This window comes from Phocoena sinus, chromosome 7 (genome assembly GCF_008692025.1).
Source record: "Phocoena sinus isolate mPhoSin1 chromosome 7, mPhoSin1.pri, whole genome shotgun sequence".
Lineage (NCBI taxonomy): Eukaryota > Metazoa > Chordata > Mammalia > Artiodactyla > Phocoenidae > Phocoena > Phocoena sinus.
Genome location: NC_045769.1, coordinates 45,051,293 through 45,078,642, shown reverse-complemented (window position 1 = coordinate 45,078,642; position 27,350 = coordinate 45,051,293). Strand labels below are relative to the sequence as shown.

At 37.1% G+C, this 27,350-nt stretch overlaps 1 protein-coding gene across 1 annotated transcript in view; it reads left to right on the top strand.

The window, feature by feature from the left end:
- ANKAR (ankyrin and armadillo repeat containing) overlaps nt 1-27,350 on the top strand; it is an 88,215-nt gene that overhangs the window by 59,830 nt on the left and 1,035 nt on the right. Inside the window, exons 16-22 of the mRNA XM_032638425.1 lie at nt 7,373-7,479; nt 9,150-9,272; nt 18,993-19,151; nt 19,858-19,975; nt 22,372-22,481; nt 24,029-24,225; nt 26,583-26,629. Coding sequence (XP_032494316.1) covers nt 7,373-7,479; nt 9,150-9,272; nt 18,993-19,151; nt 19,858-19,975; nt 22,372-22,481; nt 24,029-24,225; nt 26,583-26,629 — 861 coding nt within the window. The remainder of the gene's footprint in view (nt 1-7,372; nt 7,480-9,149; nt 9,273-18,992; nt 19,152-19,857; nt 19,976-22,371; nt 22,482-24,028; nt 24,226-26,582; nt 26,630-27,350) is intronic.

Here is a 27,350-nt window from a genome sequence, read left to right as displayed (position 1 = left end):
TTGAGAAGGATAGGTGTTAGCTCTTCTCTAAATGTTTGATAGAATTCGCCTGTGAAGCCATCTGGTCCTGGGCTTTTGTTTGTTGGAAGATTTTTAAGCACAGTTTCAATTTCAGTGCTTGTGATTGGTCTGTTCATATTTTCTATTTCTTCCTGATTCAGTCTTGGCAGGTTGTGCATTTCTAAGAATTTGTCCATTTCTTCCAGGTGGTCCTTTTTATTGGCATGGAGTTGCTTGTAGTAGTCTCTTAGGATGCTTTGTATTTCTATGGTGTCTGTTGTAACTTCTCCTTTTTCATCTCTATTTTTATTGATTTGAGTCCTCTCCCTCTTTTTCTTGATGAGTCTGGCTAATGGTTTATCAATTTTGTTTATCTTCTCAAAGAACCAGCTTTTAGTTTTATTGATCTTTGCTATCATTTCCTTCATTTCTTTTTCATTTATTTCTGATCTGATTTTTATGATTTCTTTCCTTCTGCTAACTTTGGGGTTTTTTTGTTCTTCTTTCTCTAATTGCTTTAGGTGCAAGGTTAGGTTGTTTATTCGAGATGTTTCCTGTTTCTTAAGGTAGGATTGTATTGCTATAAACTTCCCTCTTAGAACTGCTTTTGCTGCATCCCATAGATTTTGGGTCGTCGTGTCTCCATTGTCATTTGTTTCTAGGTATTTTTAAATTTCCTCTTTGATTTCTTCAGTGATCACTTCGTTATTAAGTAGTGCATTGTTTAGCTCCATGTGTTTGTATTTTTTACAGATCTTTTCCTGTAATTGATATCTAGTCTCATAGCATTGTGTTCGGAAAAAATACTTGATACAATTTCGATTTTCTTAAATTTACCAAGGCTTGATTTGTGACCCAAGATATGATCTATCCTGGAGAATGTTCCATGAACACTAGAGAAAAATGTGTATTCTTTTGTTTTTGGGTGGAATGTCCTATAAATATCAATTAAGTCCATCTTGTTTAATGTATCATTTAAAGCTTGTGTTTCCTTATTTATTTTCATTTTGGATGATCTGTCCATGGGTGAAAATGGGGTGTTAAAGTCCCCTATGAATGTGTTACTGTCGATTTCCCCTTTTATGGCTGTTACTATTTGCCTTATGTATTGAGGTGCTCCTATGTTGGGTGCATAAATATTTACAATTGTTTTATCTTCTTCTTGGATCAATCCCTTGATCATTATGTAGTGTCCTTCTTTGTCTCTTCTAATAGTCTTTATTTTAAAGTCTATTTTGTCTGATATGAGAATTGCTACTCCAGCTTTCTTTTGGTTTCCACTTGCATGAAATATCTTTTTCCATCCCCTTACTTTCAGTCTGTATGTGTCCCTAGGTCTGAAGTGGGTCTCTTGTAGACAGCAAATATATGGGTCTTGTTTTGGTATCCATTCAGCCAATCTGTGTCTTTTGGTGGGAGCATTTAGTCCATTTACATTTAAGGTAATTATCGATATGTATGTTCGTATTCCCATTTTCTTAATTGTTTTGGGTTCGTTATTGTAGGTTTTTTCCTTCTCTTGTGTTTGTTGCCTAGAGAAGTTCCTTTAGCATTTGTTGTAAAACTGGTTTGGTGGTGCTGAACTCTCAGCTTTTGCTTGTCTGTAAAGGTTTTAATTTCTCCATCAAATCTGAATGAGATCCTTGCTGGGTAGAGTAATCTTGGTTGCAGGTTTTTCTCCTTCATCACTTTCAATATGTCCTGCCACTCCCTTCTGGCTTGCAGAGTTTCTGCTGAAAGATCAGCTATTAACCTTATGGGGATTCCCTTGTGTGTTATTTGTTGTTTTTCCCTTGCTGCTTTTAATATGTTTTCTTTGTATTTAATTTTTGACAGTTTGATTAATATGTGTCTTGGCATATTTCTCCTTGGATTTATCTGGTATGGGACACTCTGTGCTTCCTGGACTTGATTACTATTTCCTTTCCCATGTTAGGGAAGTTTTCAACTATAATCTCTTCAAATATTTTCTCAGTCCCTTTCTTTTTCTCTTCTTCTTCTGGAACCCCTGTAATTCGAATGTTGGTGCATTTCATATTGTCCCAGAGGTCTCTGAGACTGTCCTCAGTTCTTTTCATTATTTTTCCTTTATTCTGCTCTGCAGTAGTTATTTCCACTATTTTATCTTCCAGGTCACTTATCCATTCTTTTGCCTCAGTTACTCTGCTATTGATCCCATCTAGAGTATTTTTCATTTCATTTATTGCGTTGTTCATCATTGTTTGTTTCATCTTTAGTTCTTCCAGGTCCTTGTTAAATGTTTCTTGCATTTTGTCTACTCTATTTCCAAGATTTTGGATCATCTTTACTATCATTATTCTGAATTCTTTTTCAGGTAGACTGCCTATTTCCTCTTCATTTGTTAGGTCTGGTGGGTTTGTATCTTGCTCCTTCATCTGCTGTGTGTTTTTCTGTCTTCTCATTTTGCTTATCTTACTCTGCTTGGGGTCTCCTTTTTGCAGGCTGCAGGTTCGTAGTTCCCATTGTTTTTGGTGGCTGTCCGCAGTGGCTAAGGTTGGTTCGGTGGGTTGTGTAGGCTTCCTGGTGAAGGGGACTAGTGCCTGTGTTCTGGTGGATGAGGCTGGATCTTGTGTTTCTGGTGGGCAGGTCCATGTCTGGTGGTGTGTTTTGAGGTGTCTGTGGACTTATTATGATTTTAGGGAGCCTCACTGCTAATGGGTGGGGTTGTGTTCCTGTCTTGCTAGTTGTTTGGCATAGGATGTTCACCACTGTAGCTTGCTGGTCATTGAGTGAAGCTGGGTGCTGGTGTTGAGATGGAGATCCCCGCCATTTGATATTATGTGGAGCTGGGAGGTCTCTTGTGGACCAGTGTCCTAAAGTTGGCTCTCCCACCTCAGAGGCACAGCACTGACTACTGGCTGCAGCACCAAGAGCCTTTCACCCACACGGCTCAGAATAAAAGGGAGAAAAAGTAGAAAGAAAGAATTAGTAGAAGTATAAAGAAAGAAACAAAGGAGGGAGGGAAGGAGGGAGGGAGGGAGGGAGGAAGGAAGGAAGGAAGGAAGGAGGGAAGGAAGGAAAAAAGAAAGAAGATAAAGTAAAATAAAATAAAGTAAGACAAAATATAGTAAAGTTATTAAAATAAGAAAATAATTATTAAGAGAAAGAAAAAAAAAACAACGGACGGATGGAGAGCCCTAGGACAAATTGTGGAAGCAAAGCTATACAGACAAAATCTCACATAGAATCATAAACATACACACTCACAAAAAGAGGAAAAGGGGAAAATATCATAAATCTTGCTCTGAAAGTCCACCCTGTCAATTTGTGATGATTTGTTGTCTAAAGGAGGGAAGAAAGGAAAGAAAGAACGAAGATAAAGTAAAATAAAATAAAGTTATTAAAATAAAAAGTAATTATTAAGAAAGAAAAAAACGGACAGATAGAACTCTCGGACAAATGGTGGAAGCCAAGCTATACAGATAAAATCTCACACAGAAGCACACACATACACACTCACAAAAAAAGGAAAAGGGGAAAAAATCATAAATCTTGCTCTCAAAGTCCACCTCCTTAATTTGGGATGATTCATTGTCTATTCGTGTATTCCACAGATGCAGGGTACATCAAATTGATTGTGGAGCTTTAATCCGCTGTTTCTGAGGCTGCTAGGAGAGATTTCCCTTTCTCTTTGTTCTCACAGCTCCAAGGGGCTCAGTTTTGGATTTGGCCCTGCCTCTGTGTGTAGGTCACCAGAGGGCGTCTGTTCTTCGCTCAGACAGGATGGGGTTAAAGGAGCAGCTGATTCAGGGGCTCTGGCTCACTCAGGCCGGGGCAGCGGGCGGGGGGGTGGTGGGGAGGGGCACGGAGTGCGGGGCGGGCCTGCAGCGGCAGAGGCCGGCCTGACGTTGCACCAGCCTGAGGCGCGCCGTGCGTTCTGCCGGGGGAGTTGTCCCTGGATCCCGGGACCCTGGCAGTGGCGGGCTGCACAGGCTCTCCGTGGATAGTGACCTGTGCTCACACACAGGCTTCTTCGTGGCGGCAGCAGCAGCCTTAGCGTCTCATGCCTGTCTCTGGGGTCCGTGCTTTTAGCCGCGGCTTGCGCCCGTCTCTGGAGCTCCTTTAAGCAGCGCTCTTAATCCCCTCTCCTCGCGCACCAGGAAACAAAGAGGGAAGGAAAAGTCTCTTGCCTCTTCGGCAGGTCCAGACTTTTCCCCGGACTCCCTCCCGGCTAGCCGTGGCGCTGTGTTCATGCTGCCAACCCCAGTACTCTCCCTGCGCTCCGACCGAAGCCCGAGCCTCAGCTCACAGCACCGCCCTCCCCAGCGGGTGAGCAGACAAGCCTCTCAGGCTGGTGACTGCCGGTCGGCCCTGATTCTCTGTGCGGGAATCTCTCTGCTTTGCCCCCTGCACCCCTGTTGCTGTGCTCTCCTCCGCGGCTCCAAAGCTTTCCCCCTCTGCCACCCGCAGTCTCCGCCCGCGAAGGGGCTTCCTAGTGTGTGGAAACTTTTTCTCCTTCACAGCTCCCTCCCACTGGTGCAAGTCCCGTCCCTATCCTTTTGTCTCTGTTTATTCTTTTTTCTTTTGCCCTACCCAGGTACGTGGGGGGTTTCTTGCCTTTTGGGAGGTCTGAGGTCTTCTGCCAGCATTCAGTAGGTGTTCTGTAGGAGTTGTTCCACGTGTAGATGTATTTCTGGTGTATCTGTGGGGAGGAAGGTGATCTCCGTGTCTTACTCTTCCGCCATCTTCCCGGAAGCCCTGTATATCTTCTTTGCTAAAGTATCTGTTCAAATATTTTGCCCATTTTATACATTGTGTTGTCTTGAGTTGTAAGCCTTCTTTATAAATTCTATATACAGCTCTTTTTTTTGTTGTTGTTAGATGTATGTTTTGCATAAATTTTCTTCCAGTCTGTGGTATTTTTCCATTTTTGTAACAGTCTTTTGAAGAGGTGGTTTTAAATTTTTATGAAGTCCAGTTCATTGATTTAAAAATTATTCAGTTTAAGAACTCTCTTGTAAATCCAAGATCATAAAGTTTTTCTGTTTTCCTCTATATTTTGATGTATGATACATTTTGAGTTGGCTGAGATTCATTTTCTCACATATGGCTGCCCAACTGCTTCAGCATCATTTATTGAAAAGATTATCTTTTCCTCCATTGAATTAGCTAGGCACTTTTGTCAAAAATCAATTGACTAGATATTTGTGGGTCTATTTCTTGACTTTTTATTCAGTTCTATTTAACTATTTGTCCATCTTTATGTTATACTCATTGTCTTAATTACTGTAGGCTTACTGTAAATCTTGAAAGCAGATAGCATTAAGTCCTTCGACCTTGCTGTTTTTCAAAGCTGTTTTGGCTGTTTCAGTTCCCTTGTATTTCCATATAATTAAAAAAATTAACCTGCCAATTTCTAAAAAAGATCCTTCTGTTATTTTGATGGGAATTGCATGGAATCTATAAGTAAAGTTGGGGAGAACATGCATCCCATTAATATCACGTTTTGTAATCCATAAACACAGTATATTTCTCCATTAATTGGGCCTTCTTTAATATCTCCCAGCAATGTTTTATAGTTGCCAATGTACAACTCTTGCACATTTTTTGCCAGTTTTACCTTAGGTATTTCATATTTTAAAATCATGCATAAGAAATTTTGATTGAATGCTGGGCATTGTGAGTTTTAAATTGATAATATGCTGGATCTTATTGTTTTCCTTTAAAGAGAGTTAGGCTTTATTCTGGCATGCAGTTATTTTACTTGGGATCAGAACCTTTTGCGCCTAGCTTTTAACCTTTCCTAGGACAAGTCTAGAGCAGCCTTTACGTTGGAACTAACTTAACTCTGTGCTTTTGGGATGATTCCTTTCAGAGGACTCAATCTCTTTGTATAGTCCCGTGTATTATGAGGTATCTACACTCCGGCCAGTAGGAACACAAACCATCCCTCGACAAGTGTGAGCTCTGAGAATTGTTCAGCCTACTGCTTGTAGTGATTCTTTTCCCAACTTAATTTTTGAGTTCCATTCCATTATTAACATGTGAAGATTCAGTCAGAGATTTGAGGGTGTTCGTCTTATAACACCACCATCATCATTATAATCATCATTATTAAAAATAGTAATTTTTTTGAAACCAACCTCCAGCATCTTCACCCCTTGAAATCTCCCTACCTACTCCTTTTCCACCTACTCTGAAGTGAGCAATACCTCTTCTGTGCTTCAAGTATAGTTTTCTAATCTCTGTCAAAGCACTTATTGCATGGTATTGAAATCATATATTTAAATAGTTGCTCACCCTGTAAAATATAAACTCCTTGAGGGTAGAGATTCTAAGTCCTTCTTTTAGCCCTACCTCCTACCTCAGTGCCTGGTGTACCAGGCATTCAATACCTGTTGGTTGAATGAAGAATATTCATGTAATTAGTGTTTGTGTACATCCCCTGGTGGCCAGTGTGGGGGAAATAGGGGACAAGGAAACCAAAGTATTCTTTGCTCCTTCTATAATATTTCCCTTAGTCCCTTCAAACTTCCCCAGGTCATAATAAGTAGGTGGTTTCTCTTCATTGTTCATAAAGGAGCCCAATCTTGTATTTATATTTAAGTATGTAAACCCACTGCATATGTGTTGTGACATTTATTGGCAAAAGAACAAAATTTAAATTGTTTGTGCATGTCCACTAGAAAGAGATGATCTGAGTTTCTTCATTGAGATTAGACCTGCAATTTAAAGTAGTATGTTTAAAAGGAAAAGTAAGATTATCTTTTTAGTATGTATATTGAAGGAATCCATAAATTTAACCAGGTGATTACTCGAGTTATTTTTATTAAAAAAACTTTTTATGGGCTTCTCTGGTGGCGCAGTGGTTGAGAGTCTGCCTGCCGATGCAGGGGACACGGGTTCGTGCCCTGGTCTGGGAGGATCCCACATGCCGCGGAGCGGCTGGGCCCATGAGCCATGGCTGCTGAGCCTGTGTGTCTAGGGCCTGTGCTCCGCAACGGGAGAGGCCACAGCAGTGAGGCCTGCGTACTGCAAAACAAACAAACAAACAAAACTTTTTATGGAAAACAGTAGCAACTATAAGCTAAAATACCTTGTACATAATAATTTTTTAATAAATGATAGCTATTATATTATTATTCCCTGATAGTCCAGCACTTCTAATTTCTTTGTTCTGTGACTATTAGAAAACCATCTACACTTCTAACAGTAAATTTTCCATGTTTATCCACTTTGCCTTTTAAAAAATTAATTAAGGTAAAATAGTGTCAATATAGCATTTCTTTTTGTTATTTACCAACCATATTACGCTAGGACACATTATCAACCAAATATGTTGAGCTATGTTTGACTTCACCATTTTCAAGATGGAAAAAATATTATCTCATGGAGTTGTGGATTCTTACAGGTGTCGCCCATACAAGCAATCCCATTAGTCAACAGTTTCTTGTAGAAGAAAATGCCTTTCCAGTACTTATCCAACTACTGAGAAATCACCCTTCTCCTAACATTAAGGTATATATAAGATTTTTTTGTGTGATATAGTAAAAATTAACATAAATGACTTTTAAAGAATAATTTGTATCTTTAGGCAAGCTCACAAGTATAATAAAAATATTTAACCTTTTAAACAAAATCTTAGAAGTTTAAACAAAAAAGTTGCTACAAAGATAGTAGCAAAGATACCACTACATTTTATTAAAATATGTTTTTTTCAAATATAATAAGAAAGTCTCATGTCCTACTCATCAAAGAAGTTTTATTCCTCAGATATTTGATTATCCATAGAATTTCTTCCCTACTTCCTCAGACAATGGTTGCTAAAACTGGGTGGGGATAATGAGGATGTGTGATTTATGTAGCAAAATTTCTCAAATATAAGTGAATCCTGTCAGTGCCACACCATCAATACAGCCCTGCCGTCTACAAAGCAGTCTGTGCTGTCTGGCAGCAATAGTTATCTCAAGGGTGGACACTGCTAGGTATTACTATGAGTTGTTGAGGAGTCATTCACTCTTCCATTTACTTCTAGTAAAATGCCTTTAATAAAACGACATTCACATCTATTCAAATCCTTTACCAAGGTTTTAGAAATTCAGAACGTCTATACTTGGCCAGACAGAAATTATAAGGACAAGAAATATATTTTCTCTTCAAAATTTGGTATGTGTTTTGCTGGAAATGAGAAAATAAAAATAATATAGGAGTAAAATATATAAGTAAACATAGCATTGTTTCTTTTAAGGAATGTGTTTATTATCAGAAAAGATGTCATAAGTTATCTGGCTTTTCTTGCTGTGAAAGAGATTATTTCATTACAGGAGTTGATTAGGGAAACAAAAAAAAGAGGCATATGCTAGCAATTTTTTGGCTTGAATTATACGTAAAAACTGCAACGACTTTTAAAGTACAGATAAATTTCACAAGATGAAGGAAAATGCCACATAAAAATACATTTTTATTTTAAAATGTGCATTTTCATGGCCAGTTTACTTCAACTGCATCTATCTGTATTTCAGTATACATTTTCACTGAGTTCTTAAACTTGTTAAAACAAAACATAAATACATTTTAATACTTTTCCTCAAGTAAGATTCTATAGTAATTTTGCAATAATAATCATGCTTTTCAAATTCACACTTTTCATAGAAATGCATGGTGTAGCACTTTAAAAATTTGTCTACTGAGCCCAATAATAAACAATGTTCATTAGCAACCTCCTTAAATGACTCCAGAACTAGAAGAGGAAAACTTCCTCAGGTCTACCTGCCAGTGTTTTGCTTCAATTAATTCAATGGTCAGTAGCTAACAAGCAGTTCAGAACAGCTTTGTAATTCATGCTAGGAAATTAAAAAAACCTTTATTTAGATGTAGAAGGAATGCAACTATGCACCTAAGAGAAACTTCTCCGCGTGTCCTGCAGGCCCTTGTTGCCTCGGGCTGTGCCCTCAAGTGAAGCTTTGTGATTGTGCAGCACACAGCATATTTTCTCAGCTGTTAAAAATTATAAGGGACATTTCTCCAGAAGTTGTAAATGCCACTCTCTAAATACTAGTCAGAGAGATGGAGTTAATGGATTTTATGGTATCTTGGAATTGGTATATCCTATATAAATATTTGTATAATGAAATATGTCATTTGATAAACCATGAGTGAAAAATAATTTTTGAAAATCACATTTTTAGGTTGAAGTGGCATTTTCCTTGGCATGCATTGTCCTGAGGAATGATCAGTTACAGAATGAATTACAAGAAAATGAAGGATTTAATTATGCTGATGTCCTTTATCTTCTTCACTCACAAGATAAGGTAATAACTATACAAAATATTAGAGCTCATTTAGAAGAAAATGATTTTTAGACTACATCCTCAAAATTTCATCAAGTTTTTTTCATGGCAATATTCAAATGTATTATTTAAGAAATGTAAATCTCTTTGGTGGGTTGTTAGTTTGTAATGATGGAATAATATTGTTCCATATTTTTCATAGTTGTCATATTTCGTCTTGAAATATAACAATTTTTTTTAATGTGCAGTCTCATTTTTTTAAATATCTTTATTGGAGTATAATTGATTTACAATGTTGTGTTAGTTTCTGTTGTATAACAAAGTGAATCAGCTATATGTACATATATCCCCATATCCCCTCCCTCTTGTGTCTCCCTCCCTCCCTCCCTATCCCACCCCTCTAGGTGGTCGCAAAGCACCGAGCTGATGTCCCTGTGCTATGCAGCTGCTTCCCATTAGCTATCTATTTTACATTTGGTAGTATATATGTGTCGATGCTACTCTCTCACTTTGTCCCAGCGTACCCTTCCCCCTCCCCGTGTCCTCAAGTCCATTCTCTATGACTGTGTCTTTATTCCTCTCCTGCCCCTACGTTCATCAGAACCACTTTTTTTTTTTTTTTAGATTCCATATATATGTGGTAGCTTATGGTATGTTTTTCTCTTTCTGACATACTTTGCTCTGTATGACAGACGCTAGGTCCATCCACCTCATTACAAATAACTCAATTTTATTTCTTTTTATGGCTGAGTAATATTCCATTGTATATATGTGCCATATCTTCTTTATCCATTCATCTGTCGATGGACACTTAGGTTGCTTCCATGTCCTGGCTATTGTAAATAGAGCTGCAATGAACATTTTGGTACATGACTCTTTTTGAATTATGGTTTTCTCAGGGTATATGCCCAGTAGTAGGATTGCTGGGTCATATGGTAGTTCTATTTTTAGTTTTTTAAGGAACCTCCATACTGTTCTCCATAGTGGCTGTATCAGTTTACATTGCCACCAACAGTGCAAGAGGGTTCCCTTTTCTCCACACCCTCTCCAGCATTTATTGTTTCTAGATTTTTTGATGATGGCCATTCTGACCTGTGTGAGGTGATACCTCATTGTAGTTTTGATTTGCTTTTCTCTAATGATTAGTGATGTTGAGCATCCTTTCATGTGTTTGTTGGCAATCTGTATGTCTTTGGAGAAATGTCTATTTAGGTCTTCTGCCCAGTTTTGGACTGGGTTGTTTGTTTTTTTGATATTGAGCTGCATGAGCTGCTTGTATATTTTGCAGATTAATCCTTTGTCAGTTGCTTCACCTGCAAATATTTTCTCCCATTCTTAAATGTAGCAATTTTAATACTTGGTGAAGAGCCAAAAAACAAATGTTTTTGGATGCATCAAACTTTAACCTAATTTCATGACATTTCAAAACTCAGTCATCCACTTCTTACCCAGTATTCTAGAGTGGTGGTTCTCAAACTATTTGTAATAAAGGAATAGCCTTTTATTCAGCAATCTGTTATGGGGAAATAATTTTAAAGCAACCAAATGTATGTATATATGTATGTATGTATGTATGTATTTAGTTATTTATGGCTGCGTTGGTTCTTCGTTGCTGTGCGCGGGCTTTCTCTAGTTGCGGTGAACGGGGGACACTCTTTGGAGGGGCCTCTCATTACGGTGGTTTCTCTTTGTTGCAGAGCACAGGCTCTGGGCATGTGGGCCTCAGAAGTTGTGGCATGTGGGCTCTAGAGCACAGGCTCAGCAGTTGTGGCGCATGGGCTTAGTTGCTCCGTGGAATGTGGGATCTTCCCGGACCAGGGCTTGAACCCGTGTTCCCTGCATTGGCAGGTGGACTCCTAACCACTGCACCACCAGGAAAGTCCCTAAAGCAACCAAATTTTAAATTTTGAAGTAATTTTAGACTTTCCATAAATTTGCAAAAATAGTACAGAGTGTTCTGGCTATCCTTCATATAGCTTTCCTGGATGTCAACCAGGAAATTAACTTCGATACAATAGTATTAGCTAATCTGCAGACTTCATTTTAAATTTTGCCCGTTTCTCACCAATGTCCTTTTCCTATTCCAGAATTCAATTCAGGATCCCACATTGCATCTAATTATCATGTCTCTTTAGTCTCCTTTAATCTGTGACACTCAGTCCTTTGTCTTTCATGATTTTCTGTCTTTCGTGATTGTGATATTTTTGATGAGTCCAGGCCAGTTATTTCATAGAATGTCCCTCAATTTATCTGATGTTTCTCACAGTTAAACTGAGGTTATGCATTTTGGCAAGAATACCATAGTCTTCACTCACTTTCCCTGTGCATCATTTCAGGGGGTACACGTTGATATACCTTATAACTGGCAATGTTAACTTTGGGTGCCTGATTAAAGTGGTGTCTGGCATATTTCTCCACTGTAAAGTTATTGTTCTTCCCTTTGTAATTAACAAGTACCTTGAGGTGAGACGCTTTGAGACTATGGAAATATTCTGTTTTGCATCGTACTTTTGCTCACCAATTTTAGGATCCACTGATGCAATAATAATTACTCTGGCATCTGCCTAATGGCGATTATAAAAAAATTTCCCTTCTTTATTAATTTATTAATTGGTATTTAACTGTAAGGAAGAGCTGTTTCTTTTAAATGTCTATTCTCAGTTTCTATAATCCTTTTGTCAATGATTTTGTGGACTAACACTGGTCCATGGGCCACACTAGCCCTAGAGAAATAGTGAAACTCCCAAACTTTTGTTATCTACAGTGCATTTAGCAATAAGGGGAGAAAATTCCCAACTATGTCTCTCTCAGTTCTGGGAGATTTTGAGGAAGGAATAAGGATTGTAAGGGGGAGAAATGAAGTCATCGCATTAATTTTTTTAATACAGAATTTTACTCTAGTGTAGTACACAAAAAGATGGAGAAGTGCTGCTGTAATATGGGCAAAAACAGGATGAGAGATTCATGTCTGACTGACTTTCTAAACCACATTTCTTCCTTCTCCACTCTGTTCCTTCCACACTTTACTCTCATTACCCTATTCCTCAGGGACACCCATCTTCTCCCTTTCCTTCTACTGCCCATTCCACTCTCAATCATTCTACTTTTCCTCCAACATTGTTACCACCTGCTTCACTCTCTGGACACTAATCCTTTGTACCTAATACTTTTCTTCTTGCCTGTGACCAGGTGACTATTTTGTAAGTACATACTTTTTTTTAACTTTTGAATTTTATTTTATTTTTTTATACAGCAGGTTATTATTAGTCATCAATTTTATACACATCAGTGTATACATGTCAATCCCAATTGCCCAATTCAGCACACCACCATCCACACCTCCCCGCAGCTTTCCCCCCTTGGTATCCATACGTTTGTTCTCTACATCTGTATCTCAACTTCTGCCCTGCAAACCAGTTCATTGGTACCATTTTTCTAGGTTCCACATATATGCGTTAATATACGATATTTGTTTTTCTCTTTCTGACTTACTTCACTCTGTATGACAGCCTCTAGATCCATCCACGTCTCAACAAATGACCCAATTTCGTTCCTTTTTATGGCTGAGTAATATTCCATTGTATATATATACCACATCTTTATCCATTCATCTGACAATGGGTGTTTAGCTTGCTTCCATGTCCTGGCTATTGTAAATAGTGCTGCAATGCACATTGGGGTGCATGTGTCTTTTTGAATTATGGTTTTCTCTGGGTATATGCCCAGTAGTGGGGTTGCTGGGTCATATGGTAATTCTATTTTTAGTTTCTTAAGGAACCTCCATACTGTTCTCCATAGTGGCTGTATCAATTTACCTTTCCACCAACAGTGCAAGAGGGTTCCCTTTTCTCCACACCCTCTCCAGCATTTCTTGTGTGTAGATTTTCTGATGATGCCCGTTCTAACTGGTGTGAGGTGATACCTCATTGTAGTTTTGATTTGCATTTCTCTAATAATTAGTGGTGTTGAACAGCTTTTCATGTGCTTCTTGGCCATCTGTATGTCTTCTTTGGAGAAATGTCTATTTAGGTCTTCTGCCCATTTTTGAATTGGGTTGTTTGTTTCTTTAATATTGAGCTGCATGAGCTATTTATATATTTTGGAGATTAATCCTTTGTCCATTGATTCATTTGCAAATATTTTCTCCCATTCTGAGGGTTCTCTTTTCCTCTTGTTTATGGTTTCCTTTGCTGTGCAAAAGCTTCGAAGTTTCATTAGGTTCCATTTGTTTATTTTTCTATTTCCATTACTCTAGGAGGTGAATCAAAAAAGATCTTGCTGTGATTTATGTCAAAGAGTGTTCTTCCTAAGTTTTCCTCTAAGAGTTTTATAGTGTCTGGTCTTACATTTAGGTCTCTAATCCGTTTTGAGTTTATTTTTGTGTATGGTGTTAGGGAGTGTTCTAATTTCATTCTTTTACATGTAGCTGTCCAGTTTCCCCAGCACCATTTATTGAAGAGACTATCTTTTCTCCATTTTATATTCTTGCCTCCTTTATCATAGATTAGTTGACCATAGGTGCGTAGGTTTATTTCTGGGCTTTCTATCTTGTTCCACTGATCTATGTTTCTGTTTTTGTTCCAGTACCATATTGTCTTAATTACTGTAGCTCTGTAGTATAGTATGAAGTCAGGGAGTCTGATTCCTCCTGTTACGTTTTTTTCCCTCAAGACTGCTTTGGCTATTCGGGGTCTTTTGTGTCTCCATACAAATGTTAAAATTTTTTGTTCTAGTTCTACCAATGGTAAAAAATGCCATTGGTAATTTGATAGGGATTGCATTGAATCTGTAGATTGCTTTGGGTAGTATAGTCATTTTCACAATATTGATTCTTCCAGTCCAAGAACATGGAATATCTCTCCATCTGTTGGTATCATCTTTAATTTCTTTCATCAGTTAAGAGTTTTCTGCATACAGCTCTTTTGTCTCCCTAGGTAGGTTTATTCCTAGGTATTTTATTCTTTTTGTTGCAATGGTAAATGGGAGTGTTTCCTTAATTTCTCTTTCAGATTTTTCATCATTAGTGTATAGGAATGCAAGAGATTTCTGTGCATTAATTTTGTATCCTGCAACTTTACCAAATTCATTGATTAGCTCTAGTAGTTTTCTGGTGGCATTTTTAGGATTCTCTATGTATAGTATCATGTCACCTGAAAACAGTGACAGTTTTACTTCTTCTTTTCCAATTTGTATTTCTTTTTCTTCTCTGATTGCCATGGCTAGGACTTCCAAAACTATGTTGAATAATAGTGGTGAGAGTGGACATCCTTGTCTTGTTCCTGATCTTAGAGGAAATGCTTTCAGGTTTTCACCACTGAGAATGATGTTTGCTGTGGGTTTGTCGTATATGGCCTTTATTATGTTGAGGTAGGTTCCCTCTATGCCCACTTTCTGGAGAATTTTTATCATAAGTGGGTATTGAATTTTGTCAAAAGCTTTTTCTGCATCTATTGAGATGATCATATGGTTTTTCTTCTTCAATTTGTTAACATGGTGTATCACATTGATTGATTTGTGTATATTGAAGAATCCTTGCATCCCTGGGATAAATCCCACTTGAGCATGGTGTATGACCCTTTTAATGTGTTGTTGGATTCTGTTTGCTAGTATTTTGTTGAGGATTTTTGCATCTATATTCATCAGTGATATTGGTCTGTAATTTTCTGTTTTTTGTAGTATCTCTGTCTGGTTTTGGTATGAGGGTGATGGTGGCCTCACAGAATGAGTTTGGAAGTGTTCCTTCCTCTCAAATTTTTTGGAAGAGTTTGAGAAGGACGGGTGTTAGCTCGTCTCTAAATGTTTGATAGAATCCACCTGTGAAGCCATCTGGTCCTGGAATTTGGTTTGTTGGAAGATTTTTTTTTTTTTTTTGGGCGGTACGCGGGCCTCTCACTGTTGTGGCCCCTCCCGTTGCGGAGTACAGGCTCCGGACGCACAGGCTCAGCAGCCATGGCTCACGGGCCCAGCCGCTCCACGGCATGTGGGATCCACTGCGCCACCAGGGAAGCCCTGTTGGAAGATTTTTAATCACAGTTTCAATTTCATTACTTGTGATTGGTCTGTTCATATTTTCTATTTCTTCCTGGTTCAGTCTTGGAAGGTTATACCTTTCTAAGAATTTGTCCATTTCTTCCAGGTTGTCCATTTTATTGGCATAGAGTTGCTTGTAGTAGTCTCTTAGGATGCTTTGTATTTCTGCGGTGTCTGTTGTAACTTCTCCTTTTTCATTTCTAATTTTATTGATTCAAGTACTCTTCCTCTTTTTCTTGATGAGTCTCACTAATGGTTTATCAATTTTGTTTATCTTCTCAAAGAACCACCTTTTAGTTTTATTGATCTTTGCTATTGCTTTCTTTGTTTTTATTTCATTTACTTCTGCTCTGATCTTTATGATTTCTTTCCTTCTGCTAACTTTGGGTTTTGTTTGTTCTTCTTTCTCTAGTTCCTTTAGGTGTAAGGTTAGATTGTTTATTTGAGATTTTTCTTGTTTCTTGAGGTAGGCTTGTATAGCTATAAACTTCCCTCTTAAAACTGCTTTTGCTGCATACCATAGGTTTTGGATTGTCGTGTTTTCATTGTCATTTGTCTCTAGGTATTTTTTGATTTCCTCTTTGATTTCTTCAGTGACCTCTTGGTTATTTAGTAATGTATCGTTTAGCCTCCATATGTTTTTTACGTTTTTTTCCCTGTAATTCATTTCATTTGTAATCCCATAGCGTTGTGGTCAGAGAAGATGCCTGATATGATTTCAGTTTTCTTAAATTTACTGAGGCTGGATTTGTGACCCAAGATGTGATCCATCCTGGAGAATGTTCCGAGCACACTTGAGAAGAAAGTGTAATCAGCTGTTTTTGCATGGAATGTCCTATAAATATCTATTAAATCTCTCTGGTCTATTGTGTCATGTAAAGCTTCTGTTTCCTTAATTATTTTCATTTTGGATGATCTGTCCGTTGCTGTAGGTAAGGTGTTAAAGTCTCCCACTATTACTGTGTTACTGTCGATTTCCTCTTTTATAGCTGTTTTATAGCTGTTTCCTCTTTTATAGCAGTTGCCTTATGTATTGAGGTGCTCCTATGTTGGGTGCATATACATTTACAATTGTTATATCTTCTTCTTGGATTGATCCCTTGATCATTTTGTAGTGTCCTTCCTTGTCTCTTGTAACATTCTTTATTTTAAAGTCTATTTTATCTGATAGGAATATTGCTACTTCAGCTTTCTTTTGATTTCCCCTTGCATGGAATATCTTTTTCCATCCCCTCACTTTCAGTTTGTATGTGTCCCTAGGTCTGAAGTGGGTCTCTTGTAGACAGCATATATATGGGTCTTGTTTTTGTATCCATTCAGCAAGCCTGTGTCTTTTGATTGGAGCATTTAATCCATTCGTGTTTAAGGTAATTATTGATATGTATGTTCTTATGACCATTTTCTTAATTGTTTTGGGTTTGTTTTTGTAAGTCTTTTTCTTCTCTTGCGTTTCCCACTTAGAGAAGTTCCTTAAGCATTTGTTGTAGAGCTGGTTTGGTGGTGCTGAATTTTCTTAGCTTTTGCTTGTCTGTAAAACTTTTGATTTCTCCATCGAATCTGAATGAGATAGTTGCCAGGTAGAGTAATCTTGGTTGTAGGCTCTAACCTTTCATCACTTTAAGTATATCATGCCACTCCCTTCTGGCTTGTAGAGTTTCTGCTGAGAAATCAGCTGTTAACCTTATGGGAATTCCCTTGTATGACATTTGTCGTTTTTCCCTTGCTGCTTTCAATAATTTTTGCCAGTTTGATTACTGTGTGTCTTGGCGTGTTTCTCCTTGGGTTTATCCTGTACAGGAATTGCTGCGCTTCCTGGACCTCGGTGGCTATTTCCTTTCCCGTGTTAGAGAAGTTTTCGACTATAATCTCTTCAAATATTTTCTCTGGTCCTTTCTCTCTCTTTTCCTTCTGGGACCCCTATAATGCGAATGTTGTTGCATTTAATGTTGTCTCAGAGGTCTCTTAGGCTGTCTTTATTTCTTTTCATTCTTTTTTCTTTATTCTGTTCCGCGGCAGTGAATTCCACGATTCTGTCTTCCAGGTCACTTATCCTTTCTTCTGCCTCAGTTATTCTGGTATTGATTCCTTCTAGTGTAGTTTTCGTTTCAGTTATTTTATTGTTCATCTCTGTTTGTTTGTTCTTTAATTCTTCTAGATCTTTGTTAAACATTTCTTGAATCTTCTCGATCTTTGCCTCCATTTTTTTTTTTCAAGGTCTTGGATCATCTTCACTATCATTATTCTGAATTCTTTTTCTGGAAGGTTGCCTATCTCCACTCATTCAGTTGTTTTTCTGGGGGTTTATCTTGTTCCTTCATCTGGTACATAGCCCTTTCCCTTTTCATCTTGTCTCTCTTTCTGTGAATGTGTTTTTTGTTCCACAGGCTGCAGGATTGTAGTTCTTCTTGCTTCTGCTGTCTGCGCTCTCTCCTTTCTAATTTTTCAGTAAGTCCTGGCCTTCCTGGGCGAGGAGGGGGCGACGACACGCGTCGCCGCTCCTTCTCGGACTACTTTTCTTTGTTGCTGGAGTTTTGGGGGAGGGGAGGGAAAGGGTGGAAATGTTGGACGCTGGGGCAGCCGAGGCCCATGAAGACCCAGGAGAGCGGCTGCAGAGGGTGTTCAGGCCACTGGCTCCTGCCCTGCCATCCCGGCCACCACTGCTGCTGCCTGGGACCCAGGGCCTCGGCGGTGCTTGCTCTGCTCCTGCGCTGTGAGCTCTCGGGAGCTGCACCAGTACATAATTTTTATTATTGAAAATTTCAATCAGAAAAAGAATGACAAAGTAGCATAGTGAACTCAAATATTCCCATGACCTAGCTTCAGCAGTTATCAACTCATGGCCAATCTTATTTATATATTCCCTCATTTCTCCTATATTACTTTTGAAGCAAATCTCAGGCATCATATAATTTTATCTGTAAATATTTCCATATGTACCTATAGCATTTTTATATGATTAAGAGCAGCAGAAGAAAACTCACTAAGATTAATTATTCTCTCACACTAAGATTAATGGTTCTCTCTCTCTGTACTACCATGTTCAAATAAAATATTATAAATAAGATTTAGTGATAAGATTGTATCTTTTGGGTCTTTCTAGAAGATGGACCATACTTGTTAATCTTTGGCAAGTGGACTGCCAAAGGGAGATTGCCTTTTGCTCTGTTTCCCCACTCCCAGAATGTTAAAATGTGATTTTTAAAAGGAAATCATTTTTTTTATTCTCCCTTAGAATATAGTACAGTAGAATTTTTGTAAAATTTGTACTTATTTTAAGAAATGACAGATATCTCACAATGCATAAAATTCAATATATATCATGCTATACAAGAGAAGTTTTGATTTATCAGCTCTATTTCAAAATATTGAAGGAAAAATATGTTGAAACAAAAGTTGAAGGTTAATGAAATTGTGGAATTTCCTAATTACCATTTAGGTATTCATTTGCATAATCAGTAATCTAACATTCCATTTAAAAATTAAAATTTTTCTCTTTTCTTCTCCCTGATACCACAACCTAATTCTCTGTTTTATCTGTTCAGTAACATTCTGGGGTAACTCTATTATCTGTTTTCCCCAATAATGTCATATTTTACTCCCAGAGATACAAATGAAATGTATCTTAATATGTAAGAATTCAAAACCTATTACCCTGGAGTAACATGACAAATGAAGTAAGTTAAAGATAATGCATGTTTCTCCTATTTCTAGGATATTCGTTTAAGAGCAGGCTATGCGTTAACCCTTTTTGCCTTCAATAGTCGCTTTCAACAATACTTAATATTGGAAAGTGGAATAATGACCATATCAACTTTTGAACCTTTTCTTGAATCAACATTTGAAACTGAGAAGGCAATGGCAGCTTTTCAGGTATAAAATTGAAGGTTAAAACTTCAAATCAATATGTCTTTCTAGTGAAAACTGAAAAATTAGAAAAAACTTTGGATCTGGAAAAACATTTACTGCTTTTGTAAAATTCACAGTATTTTTGACACCAGTCCCTTCCTCACTTCATAAAAACTCCATTATCTATGAGGATTTCTTCATTTATATAGAATTTTACAAGTCACAAGGCACTTTTGTCTTTATATCTCATCTGATGCTTATAACAACCCTATCAGATGGATAGAAATATAGTATTATTTTCATCAACCCTATTTTACAAGGAAATAGGTAGAGAAACATGGTAGTGTCCAAGACAAGTTTTCTAACTGCAAATCTTTAGCTGATCACCTAATTCTTCAACCATGTAGACAACCTTATGTATCTGGATTCTTCTTGGTCTTATTCTTCTTTTTCTATCCTATGACCTTTAGAAGTATTTTCTACGAACCCAAACTTCAACAATGCAGAAGTTGCAAACATCGTAGAAAGAATAATATGGCCTACGATGGTCACTGCAGTGATCAGATAGGGATATGTACTCTAGGTCCTCCCCACACAGCTCGTTTCTCATTGAATCATACCAAATTACCCCTCTTACTTTTCCAAGAAGTATCCCCTCAGAAATAAAAGGTTAATTACAGAAGCTGAGTAGAAAATGTTTAATGATTCTATGCCTCTTTTTTGTTTTTAGATTATTATATTAGCTAAAGTCATTATAGATGTGGACCACATTACTTTGACTGCAAGAGGTGTTACTATTTTAGTTGATAGTCTGTATTCAGTTCATTCTACTACTATTGTCTTGACAGGTAAGAAATAACTAGAAGCTAATCATATCCACCTAAAACTGTTTACAAAAAATTTTTTTGGTAATCTGAGCAATAATAAAATAATAAGCCTGATATTCTGTCACACAGTTTGAAGAATGAACTCATATAAGTCTACACGGAACTCCAGAGTTAAGGCTACATGGAACAATGAAAGTCTACTGTGCACCCCAAATAGAACCTTTCTGATTTCCTAATTACTTTTTTGAACCCCTAATTACTTTTTCCAGAATGTAAGATGAGAAATCAACTATGAGCTACCAACAACAAAATTTGTACACTGATTTATAATAATACTGGCAGATTTATACTGATAACCTCTGTCTGGTTTCCTTTTGACTAATTGTGCATATTTGTCTAATATTTAAGAGTTCTCTATGTTGCTATGCAATATAGCAAAGCAAAGTGGTCCAACAGAGTTCTTGACATAGTTAGTGCTAATTTTTTTTTTTTTTTTTTTTAGTTAGTGCTAATTGTGTGACTATGTCTATCTAGACCTAACTCTCCAGATGATCAATACATTAGTTCTCTTGATCTATCATGCTCAATACAACATAAAACAGTATCAAAACGACAGCCATATGGAGTGACAGCTACCAAAAAATAAAGTATTTGTTTTTTTAACTGAAATGGATTACTGAACACAGTGAAGGAATCTCCACTTGCTGCCATAAAATTACATTTTTATGGAGTGTATTTACTTGGCATGGAAGGTTAATTCAAGCAAACAAAAACTTTGATGAAAACTATCTAGGAAAAATACATGTTTAAAAGAAGTTATTAAATATATTTTTATCTAAATAACATTCTTAATTCAATGTCATAGTAATTCTATGACTCTGAAAAACAATTGTAGTGGGTTTCAATTTTACTCCACAAACTCTTCTGTGCAAGAAATGCCATATTATTCTAGCTTTCAAATACTAATTTTCCCAGGCTGGTAGAAACAATCTCAAAAATTATTGGGCTTTCTCTGCACTCCACCACTGGAGTCATATGCATCTCCAGAGCCATATGCATGTCTGGGGTATCTCAAGCAAAGCCAGATATTCAGGCCTCAGGTATAATGTAAAATAAATGACATGCTCAAGTCCAAGTTGATATGGTTTCCAGAAGATGTTCCAAAAGCATAAAATTTTGCAGAGACTGAGATTTCTGTTGCCAAGTGTCCAGTTTTCCTATGTACACCACTTAGCCATTCTTCACTCAGAGCTCCTGCTATCTCTGTTTTAGTCTTAGATTCTCTGCCCTTCCCATTGGTTCCCCATTTCTTACTCCCTATTTTTAAAGACTCCTCTGTCCCTTCCCCCTGGCATAATGCCTTCTATAAACTCAGGCTTTTGAAAATATAAGCCTGAAAGAAAGGTTATCTTTAGACAATTTTTGCTCTAGGCCATACAACCCAGCCCTGCTCATCCTGAGGCAATAAATACAAAAGGCTTCCTGGCTTATAATGGAGGCTGGAAAAAAATACAAGGAGAACAAAAACTCAGTTAATACCTCAATAAAGTATCCACCCACAAATGTAAAAATACATTTATATCTTAAAATTTGTGTTACACCTATTCCAACACAGCAACAATACTGTGGAAGAATATCACACGGAAGTTCTAAGAATAAAACATGAATTCGAATGAAACAATCTTAAGTTCGTAGCTGCACATTTCTTTAATTACTAGATCACTTTATTACTTCAATCTCAAAACATTTCTTTTTATAACAAGAATTTCAATGATCATAAACTTCAATAAGTAATACATTACTTGGTTTTAAAATACCATTAAGCTCTGAACTCAAAGCCATCTGAATTGCAAAAAGGACATTAAATTTTCTTACAGTAGTTCAAACATGTTCATAGTCATTAAACAAACCATAAAAGCTCAAAACAAAATATATTCTGAAGCCAAGAGGAAGAAAACCTCTGATTTTTCAAAATTCCCCACTCTTAAATCAACCTATTTAACTTCTACTGTTTGTGACAGAAAACCAAACCATAATTTTGGGGAAAGTTTATTCTACATTTAACACACATGCTTTTTCTCAGCAGGTCTTCATTAATAGAGATGTCTTGAGACTTAAACCTTTTTAAAGATTTTTTTGATGTAGACCATTTTTAAAGTCTTTATTGAATTTGTTACAATATTGCTTCCGTTTTATGTTTTGGTTTTTTGGCCGCACGGTGGTGGGATCTTAGCTCCCCGACCAGGGATCTAACCCGCACCCCGTGCATTGGAAGGTTAAGTCTTAATCACTGGACCGCCAGGGAAGTCCCTCAAACCTTTTTTAAGACTTTAATATATGCAAGTGAATGAAAGCACAGTATATCAGTTTATACCAATTAAATAACACAGGCATTTTTTTTCTTGTTTAATTTATAGGGAATTTAATAGCTACCCTGGCTCATTCTAGAGCTGGTATTCCAGAAGCATTTACCACATTAGGGACAATCCAACAGCTCTGCTATCATTTGTACTCAAGGCAAGAAGAGGTAAAAAAAAAAAAAATAATAATAATAAATTTGAAAATAGAGTATTCTAAAATATAATTTGCCTCTCTCTCACTTCTGCAGGCTAATTTCTCCACAGGTTGAGTCTCATATAATAGTTCATATTACTAACTCAAAATTTGATTATTTTTCTAGTACTACATTTGCCATTCACAATTCTGGTTTCCACAAAATGTGCACATTCATTTTAACTTCAATCTTTAAGATTCAGTCTACAAGTACATGGATGATACAGAAATTTATAATTATTTATAAAATATTTTATATTTTATAATTAAATCATTGTCATTTCTATGATTATTTGTAGTGAATGAAAGTGGAATCCATTGGAAAATTTTCCTTACCTGCCAAACAGTGTTAGAGTGAGGGTACCTGAAGACCAGGCTGGCCACAGTAGTGTTTTGCCTCTAAAACATTACTACACATAGTAGTATTTCCTTTGCTTTTCCCACGGGGTCTAAGGCAGTATTTCTCCAACTTTAGGGTACAACAGAATCACCTGGAGGACTTGTTACACCATAGACTGCTGGGCTCCATTCACAAAGTTTCTGATCTAATACATCTGGTGTAGGCCCTAGAATTTGCACTTTTAACAAGTTCCCAGAAGCTGAGGCTGCTGGTCCAGAACCACTGTTCAAGGTGTGGAAGATTTTTGGGCATATACAGCAGTCAGATGCCAGTGTAAAGACCACTATGTCAACCTTCTGATACCCTGCATGGGCCTGGTTTATGTTCCTTTCTTTGACATTTCTTATGCCACCATGAACAGATTCTCCTAAGAACTTCCCAGGAATATACTTTTATTAATTATATGAACAACCTAATTACTTCAGAGTCAAATGCAGAGGGTATTTCCTTCAAAGAAATAATTACTTTTTCTGGAGTCCCATGGCCTGATACTTGTGCTTGTTTCTTTGGTTTTGCCCTGGAAAATTGAGTTGCTTCCCTGTGCCGCTTATTTTTAACTTACTTTTATGCTATACTCTCTAACTTGGTTTCCTATATTACAATCACCTGTGCAGTTTTGAAAAGTCCCAATGTTCAGTTCAATGCACCCCAAAGTAATTAAATCAGTTTCTAGGGGGTGGAATACAGACATGATTTTCATAGTTATCCAGGTGATTCCAATGCACAATGAAGACTGAGACCTACTGTCTTAGTTCAAACTCAAAGGTTCTTACTTGGGCTGCCCATTAGAATCACCTATGGCACTTTAAAAACAATACACAATGCCAGATTCTACTAAGAGAGTCTGTATTTAGTTGGTGGGCTTTTTCTTTTTTAAACTCCTGGTGATTCTAAAAATGCAGTCAGGACTGAGAACAACTACTAGAAATCAATGGCAATTGACAGCCTTCCCTAAAAATATTGTTGCTATGCTTCTATCTATAGAGGCCATCAGTTGACATACATATTTGCTATACATAGCTATAGAGACTTTCCTATGAAATATTTAATGAGAGCACTGGGTTAGATATTTTAAGAACAAAGCTCAATGGTTAAGGAGAAATTGTTTCATCTTCATTTAGGTTTGCATGGCTTGCTCCAATGCTCTTGGCTACTTAACTTACAATGCAAATGCTTTCCAAATCTTATTAAAGGAATGCAGGAATAAGCCTAATCAGTTCCTTCGTATAACAAAGAATATCAGCAGAGATGCAAGTATAAACCCAGCATTTTTAAAGGAATTTCAAATGCAACAAAGAGTGGGACTTCCTTCCTTAAGGTATTGTTTCTATGTTTGAAGTTGCAGTAGTAAAGTTACTGAGAGGAATTTTTAAGGAAGTTTAAGGAAGATCAAACACGGGGAACCGTCCTTGTTATGCATCTACGCATTGTAAAACAAAGGATAAACTTCATTCTAAATGCCCATTGCCAAAGCCTGTTTAAATTCCGAGTTAGCAACAGAATTGTAAGTGCAGACAAGAATACAACCTGATCTTGGGGATCCTGTCTGGCCAGGATTATTCATCCGCCTTTCAGAAAAGTTTCTGGAAGACTGGTTGCCTCCAAGTCTGATCCAGGAAGCCATTTTGTTGTAGACTGGGGTACATTTGAGAGCTCTGAGGCAACCAGGAATGCCACTATGACCTTGGCATCAAATGGGACTCTTAGACTTGATCCAAAGCTAGGCCAAATTCCCAGGGCAGAAACAGGGCTAAATCAGACCCTGTGGTTCAAGTTATGGCAAAGTTTGCCAGGCATTTATCCAGATGATTTTGCCTCAGTGTTATAGTTCTATCATGAACTTAAGTTTCTGAAAAAAGAAAGAAGAGGAGAATCTCCTTACACTGGACATATTTTCTCTCCTTCTGTAATTGTAGCTGAATTACAAGTCTCTGCAAATAGTGCTATTTACATATAGGAAACAGAACTACTCAAGATATATTATTAACTCTACGATAGTAGAAGAGAATAGGACCCAACAGCATATCATGGTTCTATAAGTCAATTTTAAGTATAGGGAAAAATGAGTATATCTTCAGAGTCACTTTAATTTGAATTCTTTGAAAAACTGAAAACCCCAAACTGATTATCTAATTTTATATAATAAGCCAGGGAAAACTAAATAACAATTGCTTTAATTGACAATGTTAAAAGTAATATTTACCGATTCAAAAAATTAGTTTAAATAATGGAAGTATTATTTTACAGTCATTCCCACAGCTAGCCCATACGGCAACTTTTTGGGAATTAGAAAAAGATGCCCCTTCCTCAGTACACTTTACTGCCATCCCCTGGAAAATGGTTGTAGTAACCATACAAACCTACAATGACTGTAAGGTGAATGGCACCCTCTGGAGTTGTGAACATTCAACTTTCAGGATTATAAGCAGTAACAAGTGGTCAGTAAACTTATAGGAATGGCTACTAAGTGAGGTGGAACTGGTAAGCAAATAACAATTACTCCCATAACTAATAATAATTCTATGCACTCTCCTTAGAGCATTTACATACACTATTCCCTTTAATTTTCATAACAATCCTGTAAAGGAATTTGATGTAAATGAAACTATGGGAAATGCACTAAAAGATTAAGTTCCACAAAATATTCCTTGATTCCACTACTGGAAACATAAAGTAGATTGATTTTGGTTGGGATCACAACATCATTGTTTTGGAATATATTCCACTTCTCTATTCCCACACCCCTATTCAGCCCCAGATTAGAAGTCTTTGGATGTATAAATTTTGAAGTATGTAGAGAGCCATAATCTTACTGTTAACTGACCCTCCATGAAAGTACTCTGAGCCTAAGAGTAGCTAGTTTCACGTAACCCTATAGCCATGAAGCTGGCCTATTGAATAGATTGGGGCCTGTGCCTCATTAAAGTTGACAACAGCAAATGTTCCTCATCACATTAACGAGGAACACATTTGTGATAAGCAGTTTTAATATTTTAACTTTAAGTTAAAATTTAAGTTAACTTTAACTTCAAGACTTACATTTTATTACCAGGGAAATTGTGTAATACCATATTTATATGTTACATGTACAGGCTGATGATTAATAGAATACTTCTTTTAAAGCCACACACATCATATTAACTTAGGTATACCTTGTTATTCTTTGGCTTGAAACATTTCATAGGTATTACATTGCTTTGAAAATAAAGTTTAAATTTTCTCTTATTAATACATAAAATGACCTGATCTTTATCCTCCAAGCTTATCTCCCATCATGTCTCCAGATATCTTTAATTCCAATCACACCAGACTACTTAGTGCCCTTTGAACTTGCCATGCTGTTTTATAGTATTGTAATTTTTCATATCCTATTCCCTCTATCTGGAATACCCGCCCCCCACCTCATCCATTGAAAGACCTATTTTCTTCAGAGTCTAACTGAAGTGTCTCTTCTTCAATGGAGCTTTCCCTGATCACTTTAAGCAGATTTACTCTTCCAAATGTTTTGGGTGATAAGCGAGTCAACGAGTGACAGAATATAAAACACCTACAGGTAACATGCATAGTTAGTACAGGTAACGTATAAATTAGACCATTAGGCACTGAACATGGTACCTGGGTGTACTAAGTCTTTATATATATCTAGTTTTTGTGATAAAAATGTTTTCCTTTTAGTCTGGAGAAAAATGGAGGACCATCCATAATTCCTGTCTTTAAAAAAGGTAATTGATTTTTCTTTTATACTTTCTAGCCCTGAGACTTTATAATTGTTCATTTCTAAGATTTCAAAATGTAGGGACTACCAAAAAACATGTTTACCTGTAAGCTTATGCTTTTTTAATTCTATATACCTAAAATATCTTCCCATTTACAAGCCCATGTTAATCATTTCTTTTAAGACTTCCCTACTAATATCACTTGACAGAAATCCCTCTCTTTGCTTTTTCCCACATGTAAATGACTTTAATTACTTGCTATTATTCTGTTTCATATACAACTTGTCTATATTATAAGTTCTTAGGGCAGAGACCACACTGTTTCCACTGATACTATGTAGTTTTATACAAAGTTGGCAGATGATGGCTGAGTGGCCTAGGCCTGCGAGATCAGAGTCTAGATCTTATAATGTTACTCATCAATTCCTATCAGACATGTAATGGGGAAAATAAATTACTTACTGGTTTTATGTATATGCTTAGTGCTTGTTCATGGGTGCGTAGTGTAGGACCAAAATCAGTCTTACTTGGTATATTACCTTACTGTCAAAAGCAAAAATAGAACCTTCTGAAATCAAGATCACTTTGCTGGAGTCACAAATAGAAAGAGAGAGAATAAGAAAAGGAGAGGGGGCTTCCCTGGTGGCGCAGTGGTTGAGAGTCCGCCTGCCGATGCAGGGGACACGGCTTCATGCCCTGGTTCGGGAGGATCCCACATGCCGCGGAG